This window comes from Parasteatoda tepidariorum, chromosome 9 (genome assembly GCF_982258835.1).
Source record: "Parasteatoda tepidariorum strain Cologne lab strain chromosome 9, Ptep-v5.0, whole genome shotgun sequence".
Taxonomy (NCBI): domain Eukaryota; kingdom Metazoa; phylum Arthropoda; class Arachnida; order Araneae; family Theridiidae; genus Parasteatoda; species Parasteatoda tepidariorum.
Window position 1 is genome coordinate 96,229,083 of NC_141763.1, and position 15,384 is coordinate 96,244,466.

The 15,384-nt window shown below is 33.3% G+C and overlaps 1 protein-coding gene across 4 annotated transcripts in view; it reads right to left on the minus strand.

Moving 5' to 3' along the window:
- LOC107447799 (uncharacterized) overlaps positions 1 to 15,182 on the minus strand; it is a 61,142-nt gene extending 45,960 nt beyond the window's left edge. For 2 of the 4 annotated variants that reach the window (XM_087152437.1, XM_087152435.1), the window contains exons 1-4: positions 14,489 to 14,621; positions 10,422 to 10,652; positions 5,176 to 5,403; positions 2,848 to 3,078 (exon numbers count right to left, since the gene is read on the minus strand). In XM_087152437.1, coding sequence (XP_087008563.1) covers positions 2,848 to 3,078; positions 5,176 to 5,403; positions 10,422 to 10,652; positions 14,489 to 14,606 — 808 coding nt within the window. In that variant the 5' untranslated portion in view covers positions 14,607 to 14,621. Of the gene's footprint in view, positions 1 to 2,847; positions 3,079 to 5,175; positions 5,404 to 10,421; positions 10,653 to 14,488; positions 14,622 to 15,034 lie in introns of those variants that run through there. The other 2 variants (XM_016062827.4, XM_087152436.1) reach the window with 2 other exon arrangements.
- Between the last annotated feature and the right edge of the window lie 202 nt (positions 15,183 to 15,384).

Below are 15,384 nucleotides of genomic sequence, written 5' to 3' on the forward strand. Positions count from 1 at the left end.
ATGCAAAGTTATTAAAATGGTAAATAGGAATCTACAAAGTAAAAGGGAGGAATTAGTAATTAATAGGAATATCGTATATAATCACTTAACCGACAAATCATATCACTGACACGATTATTTAGTCAACATCTCTCTTCACCGACACGATCAATTCGTCGAAAGCTCACTTCACCGACACGATCTATTTGACGTTAACTCATTTCACTGCCTCTATCACTTCACCGACATAATCATTTCGCCGACTGCTCTCTTCACCAACACTAATCATTTCGTCGACTGCTCTCATCACCGACGCGATCATTTCTCCGAAAGTTCACTTCATTGTCTCGATCACTTCGACAAAAACTCATTTCACCGACTCGTCCACTTCACCCTGAGTGCCAAATGCCTTCGCTTTCGGTCGGATGATTTAGAAGTCTATAAACGTTAACTCATAATATATATATATATATATATATATATATATATATATATATATATATATATATATATACATATATATATATATATATATATATATACATATATATATATATACATATATATATATATATATATATATATATATATATATATATATATATATATATATATATATATATATATATATATATATATATATATATATATATATATATACATATATATATATATACATATATATATACATATACATATATATATACATATACATATATATATACATATATATATACATATATATATATATACATATATATATACATATATATATATATACATATATATATACATATATATATATATATATATATATATATATATATATATATATATATATATATATATATATATATATATATATATATATATATATATATATATATATATATATATATATATATATATATAACATAAGAAGCTTCAATTTAACAAAAAAATCGACGCACCAAGAAGTAATCATCCGATTGCTTTGAAATTTCGTATGCATTAGTGTTTTGAACAGATATGGCTGGAATGATGCCGACTGGGGACGTATAGTCTTTAGCGACGAATCCCGCTTCCAACTGTGTCCTGACGATCATCGAAGACGTGTTTGGAGACGCACAGGGCAGAGGGGGGATCCTGCCTTCACTATTGCACGCCACACCGGCTCTCAACAAGGCATTATGGTCGGGGTGCCATTTCCTTTGACAGCCGGACCCCTTTGGTCGTCATTAGAGGTACACTTACTGCACAGCGGTTCGTCGACGACATCCTAAGACCTGCTTTACTACCGTTACTTTTGCAGCGCCCTGGGCTGGTTTTTCAGCAGGACAATGCCAGACCACATACGGCACGTGTTGCTATAAACTGTCTGCAAGCTTGTCAAACTCTTCCTTGGCCTGCCAGATCACCAGATCTCTCTCCCATCGAGCATATCTGGGATATGATGGGAAGGCGATTGCATCTGGCACGGAATGTTGATGACCTCGTTCGACAATTGGATCGAATCTGGCAGGAAATACCGCAAGAAACCATCCGGGAGCTTTATCGGTCTATGCCACGCCGTGTGGCAGCTTGTATCCAGGCCAGAGGCGGGTCAGCACCTTATTGAACTTGTTACTGTAACTCTGCAATAAATTATTCAATTGTTCTGAAATTTTAATCATTTACTATTCTGTACATTGTCTTCCTATCCACCAATTTTCGTTTCAATCGGACAACTCCTTCTTGGAGCGTCGATTTTTTTGTTATAGAGTATATATATATATATATATATATATATATATATATATATATATATATATATATATATATATATATATAAGGACATTCTAACTTTTTTTTAACTAAGTATATTATTTTAAAGAATTGAAACGCATTTTTCCGAAAATAAAAACTAGTGCCGTATTGGCTGATTGGCTGAAATGAACCATCTTTGTATTGCTAATTTCCCCGGCTAATTTCATTCTTAGCGTTAATAAACCGAAAGACTTTCGGCAAAATATTGAAAATGCCAAAAGTTCAAATTAATATTTCACAAAATTGTGTTTAAAGCCATAGAAATTATTTTCGTTATTCTCCATCTAGTGTTTGTTCAACAAAAATTAATAATAAATTTGAAGACAAAATAGAGTGCGCAAAAAAAAGAAGGAAAAAAAAAAGATTACCCTGAATAACTTTTGGTCTAATAATAGGATATTTACTTTCTAGGATTCAATATTAATGGTTCGAAAGGATAACCTCAAATATGCTAGTTAATTATTGCAAACGATATTTTAAATTACAAAATCAGACACAAAAACGTACTTTTTCTGAATAAACATAATTTCTTTTCGACGGATTCGAATTTTTGACATTTAATATAAAAATTCTAGAGTTATGGTTAAATACGCAAAAAGTAAGATAATTAACATTAAAGGGTCCAGTTTTGGACCATGTTTCCCATATTGTGATTAGTGGCTACCCCCTATATTTCAGGAGTTGGCAATTTGAATCATCCGTCAAAAAAAAAGTTATGTTTATTCAGAAAAAGTACGTTTTTGTTTCTGATTTCGTAACCTAAAATATCATCTGTACTAATTTTATTAGCATATTTCAGGTCATCCTCCCCAACGATTAAGATTGAACCCTACAACGTGAAGATCCGATCATTAGATCAAAAGTAATAAAGTTTTGTACAGTCATAAAACTTTAATAAGTTTAAACTTATTGTGAAAAATGTAAAGGTTCAATAGCATACTGTGTTTGCAATAGCTACTTATAAATAACCCTTACCTAATATATATCTTCGTTTTTAGTACCCTTACGCGCTCTGGTGATTGTATTTCATCTGTTTACTGTCAATTTTCTGTAATATTGATTGTTATTATAATCAAAACTTACCACAATTATTTTCGTCTGTTCTGTCAGAGCAATCATAATCACCGTCACACACATAATCTTTTGACACACATCTATACACGTCACACATTATTTGGCGCTCACTGTCACAAGTGTTTTTTCCGCAGTCATGCTCATCTCTGCCGTCTCTACAGTCACGGTCACCGTCACATCTGAAATTGGAGTGAATGCATTGTTGGCCACCGCAGTGGAAACCCCTACAGCGCCTCCTAGCTAAAACAAACAGAAACGTATTTTAATGGCATATCATTATAGATTAAATTCATAAATTAATTACTCAAGGATGTAAATAAGCTTTAATTACATTAGAATAAGTGAATATTTAGTTAGTAGGGTGTACTGTTTAATGGTATGTTAGGGAAGATCTTGCAAATAAGTCCCGATGACTCTTAAATCACATGCAAAAATGGGAAACATTAGTAATTACAATTGGTTCATTAAAAAGGTCGAGGGAAAAATATGGTTCTCACAGTTCGGTTTAAGGAAAAACTTAAAATGTTAATTCTTGCATATTTACGATCTAAATATAGAAATGAAAGAGGTGGATGTGAACAATAAAGTGCGAGGAAGCACTTAGTTTTGAGACTAAATTTAGAAGAATAATTTAGATGAAGAAATAACATAAAAAGATTGGTTAAAACATTTTACGTTACACGAACACGCACACCCACACATACAATACACACTCCTAGAAGAGAGAAAGCCTCAGCACGGATCAATTTAGTAGTCCGACGTAACAAACATAAACTGCGCAGTAAATGAAAAATAAGAAAACTGCGTTCGGGCTACTAAGGTATTGCAGTGGAGGTAAATACGAAAGATATCATTACGTTTGGACTACTAAAGGATCAAATTATATAAACCCGTGCTGAGGACTTCTCTTTTCTAGAATTTATTGGAATAAATCGCATTTGTTTTAGGGGTTGAGGAAATCTTAGCGTAACTAATTTGTGACACTGTGCTCACGCTGATATTATACTGTTGTGACACTGGGGTTCAATAAATGGCACAATATAAACTTGGAGGATAATTAACCGTGGAAGGACATCAGTGCCTTTCCTCTGGGAGGCCAAAACAAATAAAATAGCTATCTTAGATGTGCTTACGTAATAATATTGAATTAGTATTTCCCTCGTCTTCTTTATTATGTGTTAAAAATAACTACTTGTATGGATATTTTCAAGGCAAATATCATTTGAAAATATGAAAACCTAACCAAACGTAAACCGATTCATAGATTAGAATCATGCAAAAATATATTTCCAGTAATTAAAAAAACTGTTGTATTTTTTCAATGAAAAGTAATTCATGTCTATTTATTCAACGGCATGTGACCATTTTTTAGAGATTCCCTCTTGCTATATTTGCATTGAATCTACCATGTTTAGTTTCGATTGAAAAGTCGTTATTAATTATCACAATTTCTTAGCCGCCAACACATTTTAGGGCATAAGGCTAAGACAAAAGGCTTTGGCATACTTAGCAACATTTTATTACAATAAATAGCCAAATCATGTTTTCCTTGGTGAAGTGTATTCTATATGTCACTTGCATTTATGATTTTACAACGGAAGGTTAGAACAATACCTCCTAGAAAAGAGAAAGCCTCAGCATGGGTCACCATAAACAAGAAATTTGATCCTTTAGTAGCCTGAACTTAGGGACATCTTTCTTATTTTTCATTTATTGTACAGTTTATGTCCGTTAAGTCGGACTATTAAATTGATCCGTGCTGAGGCCTTCTTCCTTCTAGGAGGTGTTGGTTAGGCTCTGTTGGGATATGTCCATTAACTTTCCGAGTTGCACTTTCCTTTCCGCCATTGTAAATTTGTATTTCTGAAACTTTTCTTCTTTTTTTAAAAAAAATATTTAGCCTCTCGAACCAGAAATTTTTGTTATAATAATAAATAAAAGTTCATAGTTATTAATAACGATTTTCATTGTATTTTATTTTCAGTTAATTTTGAATGCAAATTTAATTATTATTCTGTAATTATATACAGCAAGTTTCGTTATAGGAGTTCATCCAAATCTACAAAAACTGAAATACTGTCACCCTTGTACCAATCACCTATATATTTATCGGTTTTTATATTAGGTTAAACAACTGAGTATAATTCATTTGTAAGTATTAATCAGCATCTTCTACTCTCTGTACTTAAGCAATTGCTTTTCAATCCATCAAGGCTTGAAGTTCGATAAATAACGGTGTCATATTTAATAATAATGGTTTTATTTAATAATATTTAATAATAAACATAATATAAGCACTGATTTGTGAGATAGAATATAATAAAGAAAACAAATTACTGCAATTTTCTTCATCTGAAAGATCTTCGCATTGAGATATACCATCGCAGACTTGCTGTTTCCGAACGTGTTGACCGTTTCTGCACCTGTGGTAGAGGCCTCTCTCGTAGACGCAGTCGTTTTCATCCGTTCCATCTGAGCAGTCTCTGTCACCATCACACACCCATCTACCGGGAATACATTCTCCATCACTGCATTTGTACTGATCTGATCGACAAGTGTAGTTATCTGATGGGGAAAAAAATGCTTTATACCATCTTACTAATACATTGAATGCCATTCATCTATGAGTAAGATGGTATGTATTATGTGGTCTGTAGTTGCTTCACGAAGAAAAAAAATTCTTTGTACCATCTTACTAATACATTGAATGTCATTCATCTATGAGTAAGATGGTATGTATAATGTGGTCTGTAGTTGCTTCATGAAGGAGAAAAAATGCTTTATACCATCTTACTAATACAATGAATGTCATTCATCTATGAGTAAGATGGTATGTATTATGTGGTCTGTAGTTGCTTCATGAAGAAGAAAAAAGAATGCTTTATACCATCTTACTAATCCATTGAATGCCATTCATCTATGAGTAAGATGGTATGTATTATGTGGTCTGTAGTTGCTTCACGAAGAAAAAAAATTCTTTGTACCATCTTACTAATACAATGAATGTCATTCATCTATGAGTAAGATGGTATGTATAATGCGGTCTGTAGTTGCTTCATGAGGGGAAAAAATATCTCATACCATCTTACTAATACAATGAATGTCATTCATCTATGAGTAAGATGGTATGTATTATGTGGTCTGTAGTTGCTTCATGAAGAAAAAAAAATGCTTGTGATAACGCTTAAGTTTCAGCGTAAACAAGGCCCGATTTGACATAAAGTCTGAGAGGCCCAGACCTAGAGCTTCCACACTTCTGAGCCCGCCTAAATGTTTCAATTTTTTCTCCTTGTGTAATTTTCAAATTATTCTGATGTCAATAATATTCTGGAATTAGACCAGTTCCTCTGTCACTAATAAAGGCTTATTACGAAAATAATTAGGCGTAAGCTGGAAATAGTTCTAAAAGTCATAACTATGGCCCTATATGGATATCTGCCTCCTCCCCCAAGGGGACAAACCTCACTATATGATTTCATATAGTGAGATTTGTTACGTTTTTTTCTGTCATTGCTATGCAACTACTTAAAGTATTAAATCCTATGTATTCATTTCGGCTAATCGCATGTGTTCAAAACCAAATCGATAGGACTAACATTTAAGAATTTATAAAAATTATAAAAGTTTTATGTATAAAAAGTACAAATTTTGTACTTATACATGTATTTAGGTTTCTGGCATAGCTATCTAAACAAGAGAGGTATTGCTTTTTATTTATTCTCTTACTCTGAATGCAATGAAACCAAAAGAAAGTCGATAAAGGTAAACATTCCGAAGCAATAATGATCATATGCACAAAAAAAAAGCAAAATATTTTACTTTTTATATTCCTAACTTCCCTTCATACTCTTAACTCTCATAACTTCTAAATTGTTAGTCCTATAGACTTCGTAGAGTTTTTGGAGCTTTTAAAGCTGTTTCATTAATTATATATTTTTATTTTCTAATACTTACTATCAATTTCATGATGTTACTATTAACTATATATTTATCTCTATTATACTCTTTATAAATTGAATAAGCTTCTCAAAGTTACGCGGTTTTCCTACTCTCCAAACATTTATTCTCCCGTTATCATGGTATCTACAAATTGTGATTTTTCTTCTCGCCAGAATATTCCCATTTCTTACTAAAACGCACCGCTTTGTGGGAAAAAGTAATATTTTTAGTAACCAAGGAAACAGAAAGGGAAAATGGGTGAGAGCGGAAAATTCGTTAGACCTTGAGACGACCATTTTATTTACAAAGAATATGGATGGTTGACTGAATGTAAACAATAACAAGCTACCTAAAAGCGGAAGAAATTTAGCAAACTTCCGGTGTATTCCTCCGCTTATCTTATTGCTTCTGGGGCGATGTATGAACAGGCTTAATATTCCGAGAAGTTTTATTATTGTAATTTGTGAATAAATTTAAGCATAATTTTACCATTCTTAAGAATTTCCTATAAGTTACGAATTCTAACTGGTTGTGAGTCTAAAGGAAATTTAAGAAAATTAATTTTAGAACATAAATAAAGTGTAAGGTTTGCCATCTTTTGAGTGTTATGCCTTGTTTGACTATATTTATGTAAAATATCACCGTTTGATATTTTTAGAATTGCATGCTTGTGAAGTGTTTCGAATTCATTTGTTGTTTGCTTTGTTGAAGTTTAATTTGAAAGAATGCGTTATATTTTAAACACTATTAGTATAATAGTATTTGTTGTCATCCCTTTTCAAGTTTAAGCTTAAAAATCAATCGGAAGTAGCAACCTGGAAGTCTTAAGACGAATATTAACCCGTAGTGCCATCTGTGCTTAGTTTTACAAGCTCAACCATTCATAGTATGGTTCATAGTTTGTCTATTGAAAGAACTCCCCACACCAGATAGTCTAAGGCTGTCTGCTGCTATGGAAAAATCGCATTTCCAAGAGAGAAGCTCTTATACCCCATTTTTTTTCCTTTCTCTCGCCGATCGAAAAACCCACCTTCGCAACCATATTCACCGCCACTGCTCCAGACGAAGACTTCTTTCTATAGACAAACAGTAACTTCTGTCTAACTCCATTTTTGTTTTGCCATCCCTGTCATTGTTACTGATGAAGGTGGACCCATGTGACAACGAAACCGGTACAGGTTTCAATTGAAATTAGATCAAAAGATATTTTTAAGCGTTGTTTTTAATGAAATTTGAACTATACCTTCTTTTTCTTCTTTATTTTTAATTTTTTTTCTAATAATTTTGATAAATAAATGTAGTGATTTGTGGAGTAAGGGAGGAAAAAATACAATTGTGGCGTCACTGCTGTATCTATCATTATTTCTTGTGAGCGAACTGAAGTGGTCCCTATCTTCACAGTATAAAAGTTGGGACACGAATTTGATACTTGCTTTTCTGTGTATTCTTCTTTAAACAGCGGTATGTTTCGAGAACACGCTGGGTGTGTAGAATCTGTTTTGTTTAGCTTAAATAAATGTTTTCTTTAGATATTTGCACGAGTCTTATTTCCTGAACACAGGTTAATTCCAGAATTTGTGTCTAGATAAAACTACAACTATAATTAATTTAACAATTAGACTTAACAAATTTAATAAAGAAAGAAAATAAGTATAACAGCTAAATCGATAGCGGAGAACTGCCTACATGCAGAGTTTCAGAACAAAGACAGGCTAAATTAAATAGTTCTGAAATCAATTAAATATTCTGGGACTTTTCCCTTGCAGACAATCTGGCACCTTTCAACGAGGAAGTAGATGGTTTCGGGGATGATGATCAATAACTACTACATATATATAATTAGGTTTCTATTTAATCCTATTGAAGATATTACCATCGTTTTTTTCTTTAGCTATTATGTATTTCTCTATTTGTTATAATGATATATTTTAATCAATAAACATTTTTAAATTATATACATAATATGTTTAAACATTTATGTAGAGTAATAAAAACTATTTTGGATAAAAACCTAATATTCTTTGAAAACCAAAACTGAATCTGCAGTTTGTCTAAAGTGAGAACTCCCCCTGCCACAAAATCTGACGATGTCTGCTGCTATGGAAACAAGAATAGTGCATTTCAGGGAGGGTAGCTTCTCTTTACTCTAGGACTAACACAGTAGACCAAAGAAAAATATTCCCTCTCTCTCTCCCATCCGAGCCAAAACCTGTCCTAAACAATGACCCCACACCCCTACTTGGAATAGTTATACCTCATTACCATAGTCACAGCCACGGGTCCAGAGGAATGGCTAGGGGAGTTCTTACTTTAGACCAGGGGTCGCCAAACTTTTTTGATCATCGACCCCTATATAATTTTTCGAAATCTCCATCGACCCCCACGAAAGTAATTTTCTATTAATTAAAATAAAACTCTATTAGATACTGTGTACATTTATTTTATGATTTTGAACATTTATTAAAGTAATAGTACATTGTGTAACAATAGTTTTATGAAAAATATATTAGTATTGAAATTTAAATACCTTATTATTAAATAATAAGTAATCATGCATAAGTAGATACAATAAGTAAAGTAACTAAGGTGCTTCTTGATCAATGAGATGGATGTGCCTGGTGTTTTTTTTTTGCAAGGTTCGCTATATAGGGTTCAAAATTGGTCAATTTTGTAATTTTCTTTAAAAAAATACAAAGTGTGCTATAGTTTTGTCGCGGGCTGTACTAATCCATATTATTAATGCTTACCTTCTTTTTTGTGCATTGATAATTAAAACTGATATCTAAACCAAACGAATGGTTTAATCGAAACAATAACTAATTATCCAAAACTATAAAAGTTTTAATAATGACACTGCAAATATTCAACACAGTTTTCAAAGATGGCTGAAACTGCATATGATATTTGCATTTGTAACGTAAATGCTCGTCACACGTGACATTTGGACAAGTGCACATATGCATATGACTTATAAACTGCCCTGAGTTCGTGCCACTGCGCGGTGGTACGTAAATACTTGTTTCACCCCAATAAATATACGTTTATTAATTTATGTTTCATAAAGAAACTTATATTGAGTCAATTATTAAAAAAAATTCACAAATTTTGCATACTTAATTAGGTATGTGTGATTTGCATATTGAGAACTGTTTTTTTTCTCGATCCACAATCGACCCTTCCGATTCGGATCGACCCCCATTCGCCCCCCTGTCTCAGATCGACCCCCGCTTTTGTTAAATAGACCCCTGGGGGTCTATATAGACCACTTTGGCGACCTCTGCTTTAGACAAACGATGTGTGCAGCTCATGCAAAGCTCAAGAACAATGATAAATACTGTCACTAGTCGAGAATAGCCACATGATTCTACCGACTTGAATACAATGGATTTTTCCGTTTGGTTTATATTGGAAACAAAAAGTCTTTCATAAATCTTATAGGACTGCATTAAATATGATAGAATTATTTCTAGTCAAATTATAAATGAATGAATTGCATTTACCCTTACATTATTTTTTGCTTCACAAACATGGCGACTCAATCGGCAAATTACACAATTACAAATTAGTTTGACAATTTCGCTTTTATCATTGGGGTGGCCTTCATCCCTATAACGCATAAGTACAAAGAAAATTCAAAATATTACCACAGTTGATTTCATCTGTTCCGTTATTGCAATCAAGGTAACCATCACAAAGGAATGAGTTCGCAAAGCAATTGATGCCACATATGAAATATTGTTCTTGGTTGCACCATGTCATGTAATCTCTGTAATCCTCCGTTGAATTGTCGATGCTGTTGGAGATATCGCACGTAAAATAGACGTGAAAGCACGTGTTTCTGTCGTGGCACAACACTCCCTTGCACGAAGAGACATCTGAAATTTAAAAAAAAAATGGAGGGAACTACAATGGGATGCCTGCAAGTGACGTAGAATGGGTATTTCGATTCTCATTGGTTATTGAAATTAAGCATTTGTTTACAGTAGCAACTGTTCTTTTCGAGTAAGCCAAGTCTCTCAATTATCAATTCTCTTAAGTGACACATTCTATATTCTTTCACAGAGATTTTAATTTCTTCATTATAAATTTTTTGCTTAACACAAGGATAGGCACGAAGCCTTGCAGAACATAAACAAACTATGCATCGAAGTTGCCATGTACACAAAGCGAAAATATACCACGGTTACAATAAAATATATGAGCAAATAATAAATATAAGTCAAGTGAAAGACGTTGCCGAGATAGAATTATACTTTAAAGAATTCGATGAGTGATACGGCGTTCAATTTAATTAATTTCACTTTAATTAACATTCCAATTTATGATAAGAAATTTAGCTCGACTTAAACACGCCATCTTGTTTATAAACAATCAGCTGGCACTGAGATCATTTTTTTTTATTTCCAATGAGCTGAACAATCAGTCTTGCCGATGAGCAGACCTAGTGCGTTCTCCAGAAGTGGTATCCATTCTTTCAGGACCACCACAATGGGTGAGATACCGTTGTCCACGTTAATTTGGATGTCTAGTTTCTGCCACACTAGATGGCAGCACCGAGACTCCATTTAGATGATAAAGTGCACTAGGAATTTAATTTTACCGGAAGTGCCAAAGAGCCAATAAGGCACTCCAGGGATCTTTTACATGCCGCATAATCATACGACATGGCCGCTCTGAGATCATAGGTCACGTATCTGTGTAACAGTGATCCTCTTTTACTCGAGTTGCAAGTACCTAACTGAAACTCGAGAAGAGGTGAATCAGATTGTAATTGGATTACCTCTAAGCAACGTCACGCATATGTGTGGAACCTGATGGTTGATTTCCGAATTGGCAAATGCCCCGATTTACTAACATCACTTGCACGCATCCAATTTGCTTTGTCCTTTCCAGAAATGTATAAATAAATTGGTAATATGTTTTGCTTTCATTTCATCATAAACGGTTTTTCCTCACTTCTATATACTGTTTTTGAAAGCTCTGTCTTTACAGAAAGAATATCTTTATTTTATAAAAATCGTTGAACAGTCGGCCCAATTTTGAGTTTATGTCTATTAATGTTCAACTCTGTAGCCTTGTAATTTTGAACCCAATCCAGAAGACAAGGGAACTACTGGATCAAATATTTTGTGAAATTTGCCTTCGTGGAGGACATTTTGATTAAACTAATCCGAATTTGTGTTACATGGAAAAGAAAACCACGAAAACCTACCTCGATTAGCCTGACGACAGGAACAGTCTAACCCGTAATCCGTCTAAAACTAAGGATATTCTACGTCAGTCCTGTGGTGGGTACGTTGCCACGTGCGGAATTTGTATCAACCACCCATCGCTGGGTTTCGAACACGGATCACCTCATTGAGAAACGAGCCATCTATACCCTAAGCCACCACGGAGCGAAATAGCGTTTTAAAGTTTCCAATTTCACAACTCGATTCTTAAGTCTCAGGGCAGTTCAAGACTTTTAGGTTAAGTTTAGCATAATTTAGCCGTGGCCCTTTACGCCAATTCTAAAAAAGGCACAAAACGTTAACGCTAAAAACCTCAGTTATGTGACAGTAAAGAGCGTTCGTGATCTAATTTTTTAAAAGTTATTCTAACGCTGCATTATCTAAGCTCATAAAAATTTGGTAAAAAAAAGAGATTTTGAAAATTTTCTTCTAAGTGTATAAGCCGCTTTTAAAAAAGTTTAATAACTTTTAAAATATAGTATATGTTAGTTGTCCGTTCTAAGCTCAGATAATTATTTACTGTACTTATGATTTAAAATTCTAGCTTCACCTCAAGTGCAAAGCACTTAAGAAGAAAAAAAAGTTAAATATTCATTAAAGATAATCTGAACCTTAGTCAAAATCATTTGAAAACACGAATTGTTTAGTATATTCCCGTACTATAACGCCGTCCGTTTTATTGTTTATCTTCCCTTTTGTTAACATATTTGGTATGAATTTAATTTTTTAGAATTTTCACTTGTTTTTATAGCTTATTTTTTCCATATGTTTATTTTAAAACGAGTTACTTTCTTATTTTAGAAAAAATGTTCATAAGTTTGCGTCACTATGGCTACCGTTATCAGGAATGATCCCTAATATAGTGAATGACGAAAAGGCGAGTTAGAGAGAGAAGTCAGCGTAATGACAACCACTTTTTTTTTAGTTAAATTTGAGCTAAGTTTCTCTATACATAAGTTAGAATGTTAATTAACGATTAGCTAATTAAATATAGAGCCGTATCGTACATCGAATTAGTTGAATTATAATTCTTTCTCGTCAATTTTTTTTTTCTTACTTCACTTAGATTTATTATTTGTTTATGTATTTTATTGTAACCGTGACATATTTTTGCTTTTTGTGTGTCTGGCAACTTCATTGCATAATTAGTTTGTTTATGATCCACAGGGCTCTGCCTTTGGTCAAGTCTCTGTGTAAATATGTCGTGAAAGAATTGAAATCTTTGTGAAAGAATCTTTGTGAAAGAATTTAGAATGTGTCACGTAAGAGAATTGATACTTGACGGGTTTGGCTTACTCGAAATAGAATGGAAAGAACAGTTGCTAATTTAAACAAATACCACACTACGTCACTTGCAGGTATTGGATACTTCCAACTCGAGAAGAAATGACGTGATTATGCCTAACATGTGATTTAAATCTATGATATATGATTTGATTATCCCTAACCATGTGATTTTTTTAATTGGATATAAGCGACATCACGCTTAAGTATCGAACCTGATTGGCTTCTGTATCGACAAATATCACGATTTACCCACGATGACGTTCTTTGCAGGTATATACAATTGACGGGTATTTAAAAACTAAAATATTAATTATCCTTATTACACAACTAAAAGCCTACGTATGCAGACATGAACATGAAATGACGAACTTTTATTTCTGTAGATGTTTAATAGCATAGAAGAAAATAAATTGACGCCATTTAGTATTCGAATGAAACTAATCAATTGGCGATATCCAAAGTATGGTAACATTGGCGCTTTCGAACTCGAAACTAATTCAAAAATAGTGTAATGGTGTGCTTGGTTAACGATTCCTCCATTATTGGTGTTTAGATTTGACATCTCTCTTAAAAGTCTACATAAACATTTAATCTGGTGATAACTTAAAATAAAATGTTCCTTAACACACTCCTTTGAATTGTTCAACTCAAATCGAAGACATTCAATACCACGCTTTTAAAGGTGCATAAAATAAATAGTTTCAGTTATAATTCAGTTCTTTACGCAAATTGTAATGTTTCCTTACCAAACTCAAAACTCACTTTAAAAAAACACCCTCCAGAATAATTTGAAAACGCGGCTTAGAATTATGTTGCAAATATTCTTTTAAATTGTCAATGGTTAATTTTGCCCACGGCTTGCACCGACAAAGTGCTGATGTAAAATATCCGCAGTGCTAGACGAAACATGGGTTAGAGTCCTCTGGTCGTTAGGCTAACCGTGGGAGATTTTCCTCTCCATGTAACGCAAATGTAGATTAGTTCCATCATAAATTCCTCCATGAAGGCAATTTTCTCCCCAATACTTGATCTAGGAAATCCCTTGCCTTCTGGAATGAGTTCAAAATTACTCTAGAGAACGGAGTTGAACATTAATAGTCGTAAACTCATAATTGGGTTGGCTGTTCAACGACGGTGACAAAATTGTCTAATGTAGAGCCGAGGTGGCTCAGGTGAGGGGATAGAGCACTCACCTCCTAATGAAGTGACCAGAGTTCGAATCCCAGTGATGGCTGGACGATAAGAATTCCGCACACGCTTTGCACCGACCACAGTGTTGACGTAAAATATACTCAGTGGTAGATGAATCATGGATTAGAGTCCCCTTACCATCGGGCTAACCGTGGCAGGTATTCGTGGTTTTTCTCGCTATGTAACGCAAATATGGGTTAATTTCCTCAAGAAAGTTCTCAACAAAGACTAGTTTCTCCCAATACTTGATCCAGGAGTTCCCATGTCTTCTGGATTGAGTTCAAAATTACAAGGCCACGGATTTGAATATTGGTAGTCGTGAACTCAAAATTGGGTTGGCTGTTCAACGACGATTATAAAATAAAATATTAAATTGTAAATGTTAAATTTTCGAATGATTCAATAAAAAGAAAATTTGATATTTTTTCGGGGGGGGGGACAAACTAAATACATTCTTACGAACATTAAATGACTAAGATCTAAACATAGGTTCCCATTTGAAATGGAAATAATCAAAAAACTATATCCGCATGTAAAAAATGACTCACCACTCACTGAATCGTCAGCTTTGAAAGGTGCAACTAATAAACTAAACAGGAGAATAACAAATATCATAATGAACATTTTTTCCAATAAAATGTTTCGCAGTATGTTTTAAAATAGAATGATCTGATAAATAATCACGTGGTATGAAGAGGAAGCCATGGTGTATGATTATTTCCGCTGTTTAGAAACTGGAGAAAGTAATTATTTCCGGATTTTTTTTTTATTACGGCGTTACTCAATGAAACTTAGTTCTCCGAATTAAATTATTACTTTAATAGCGCATAGTATATGTTTTTTTTTCAACATTTCGAATTAACTTCTGTAAAAGTTTTTTTTTAAAAAAATCGAATTC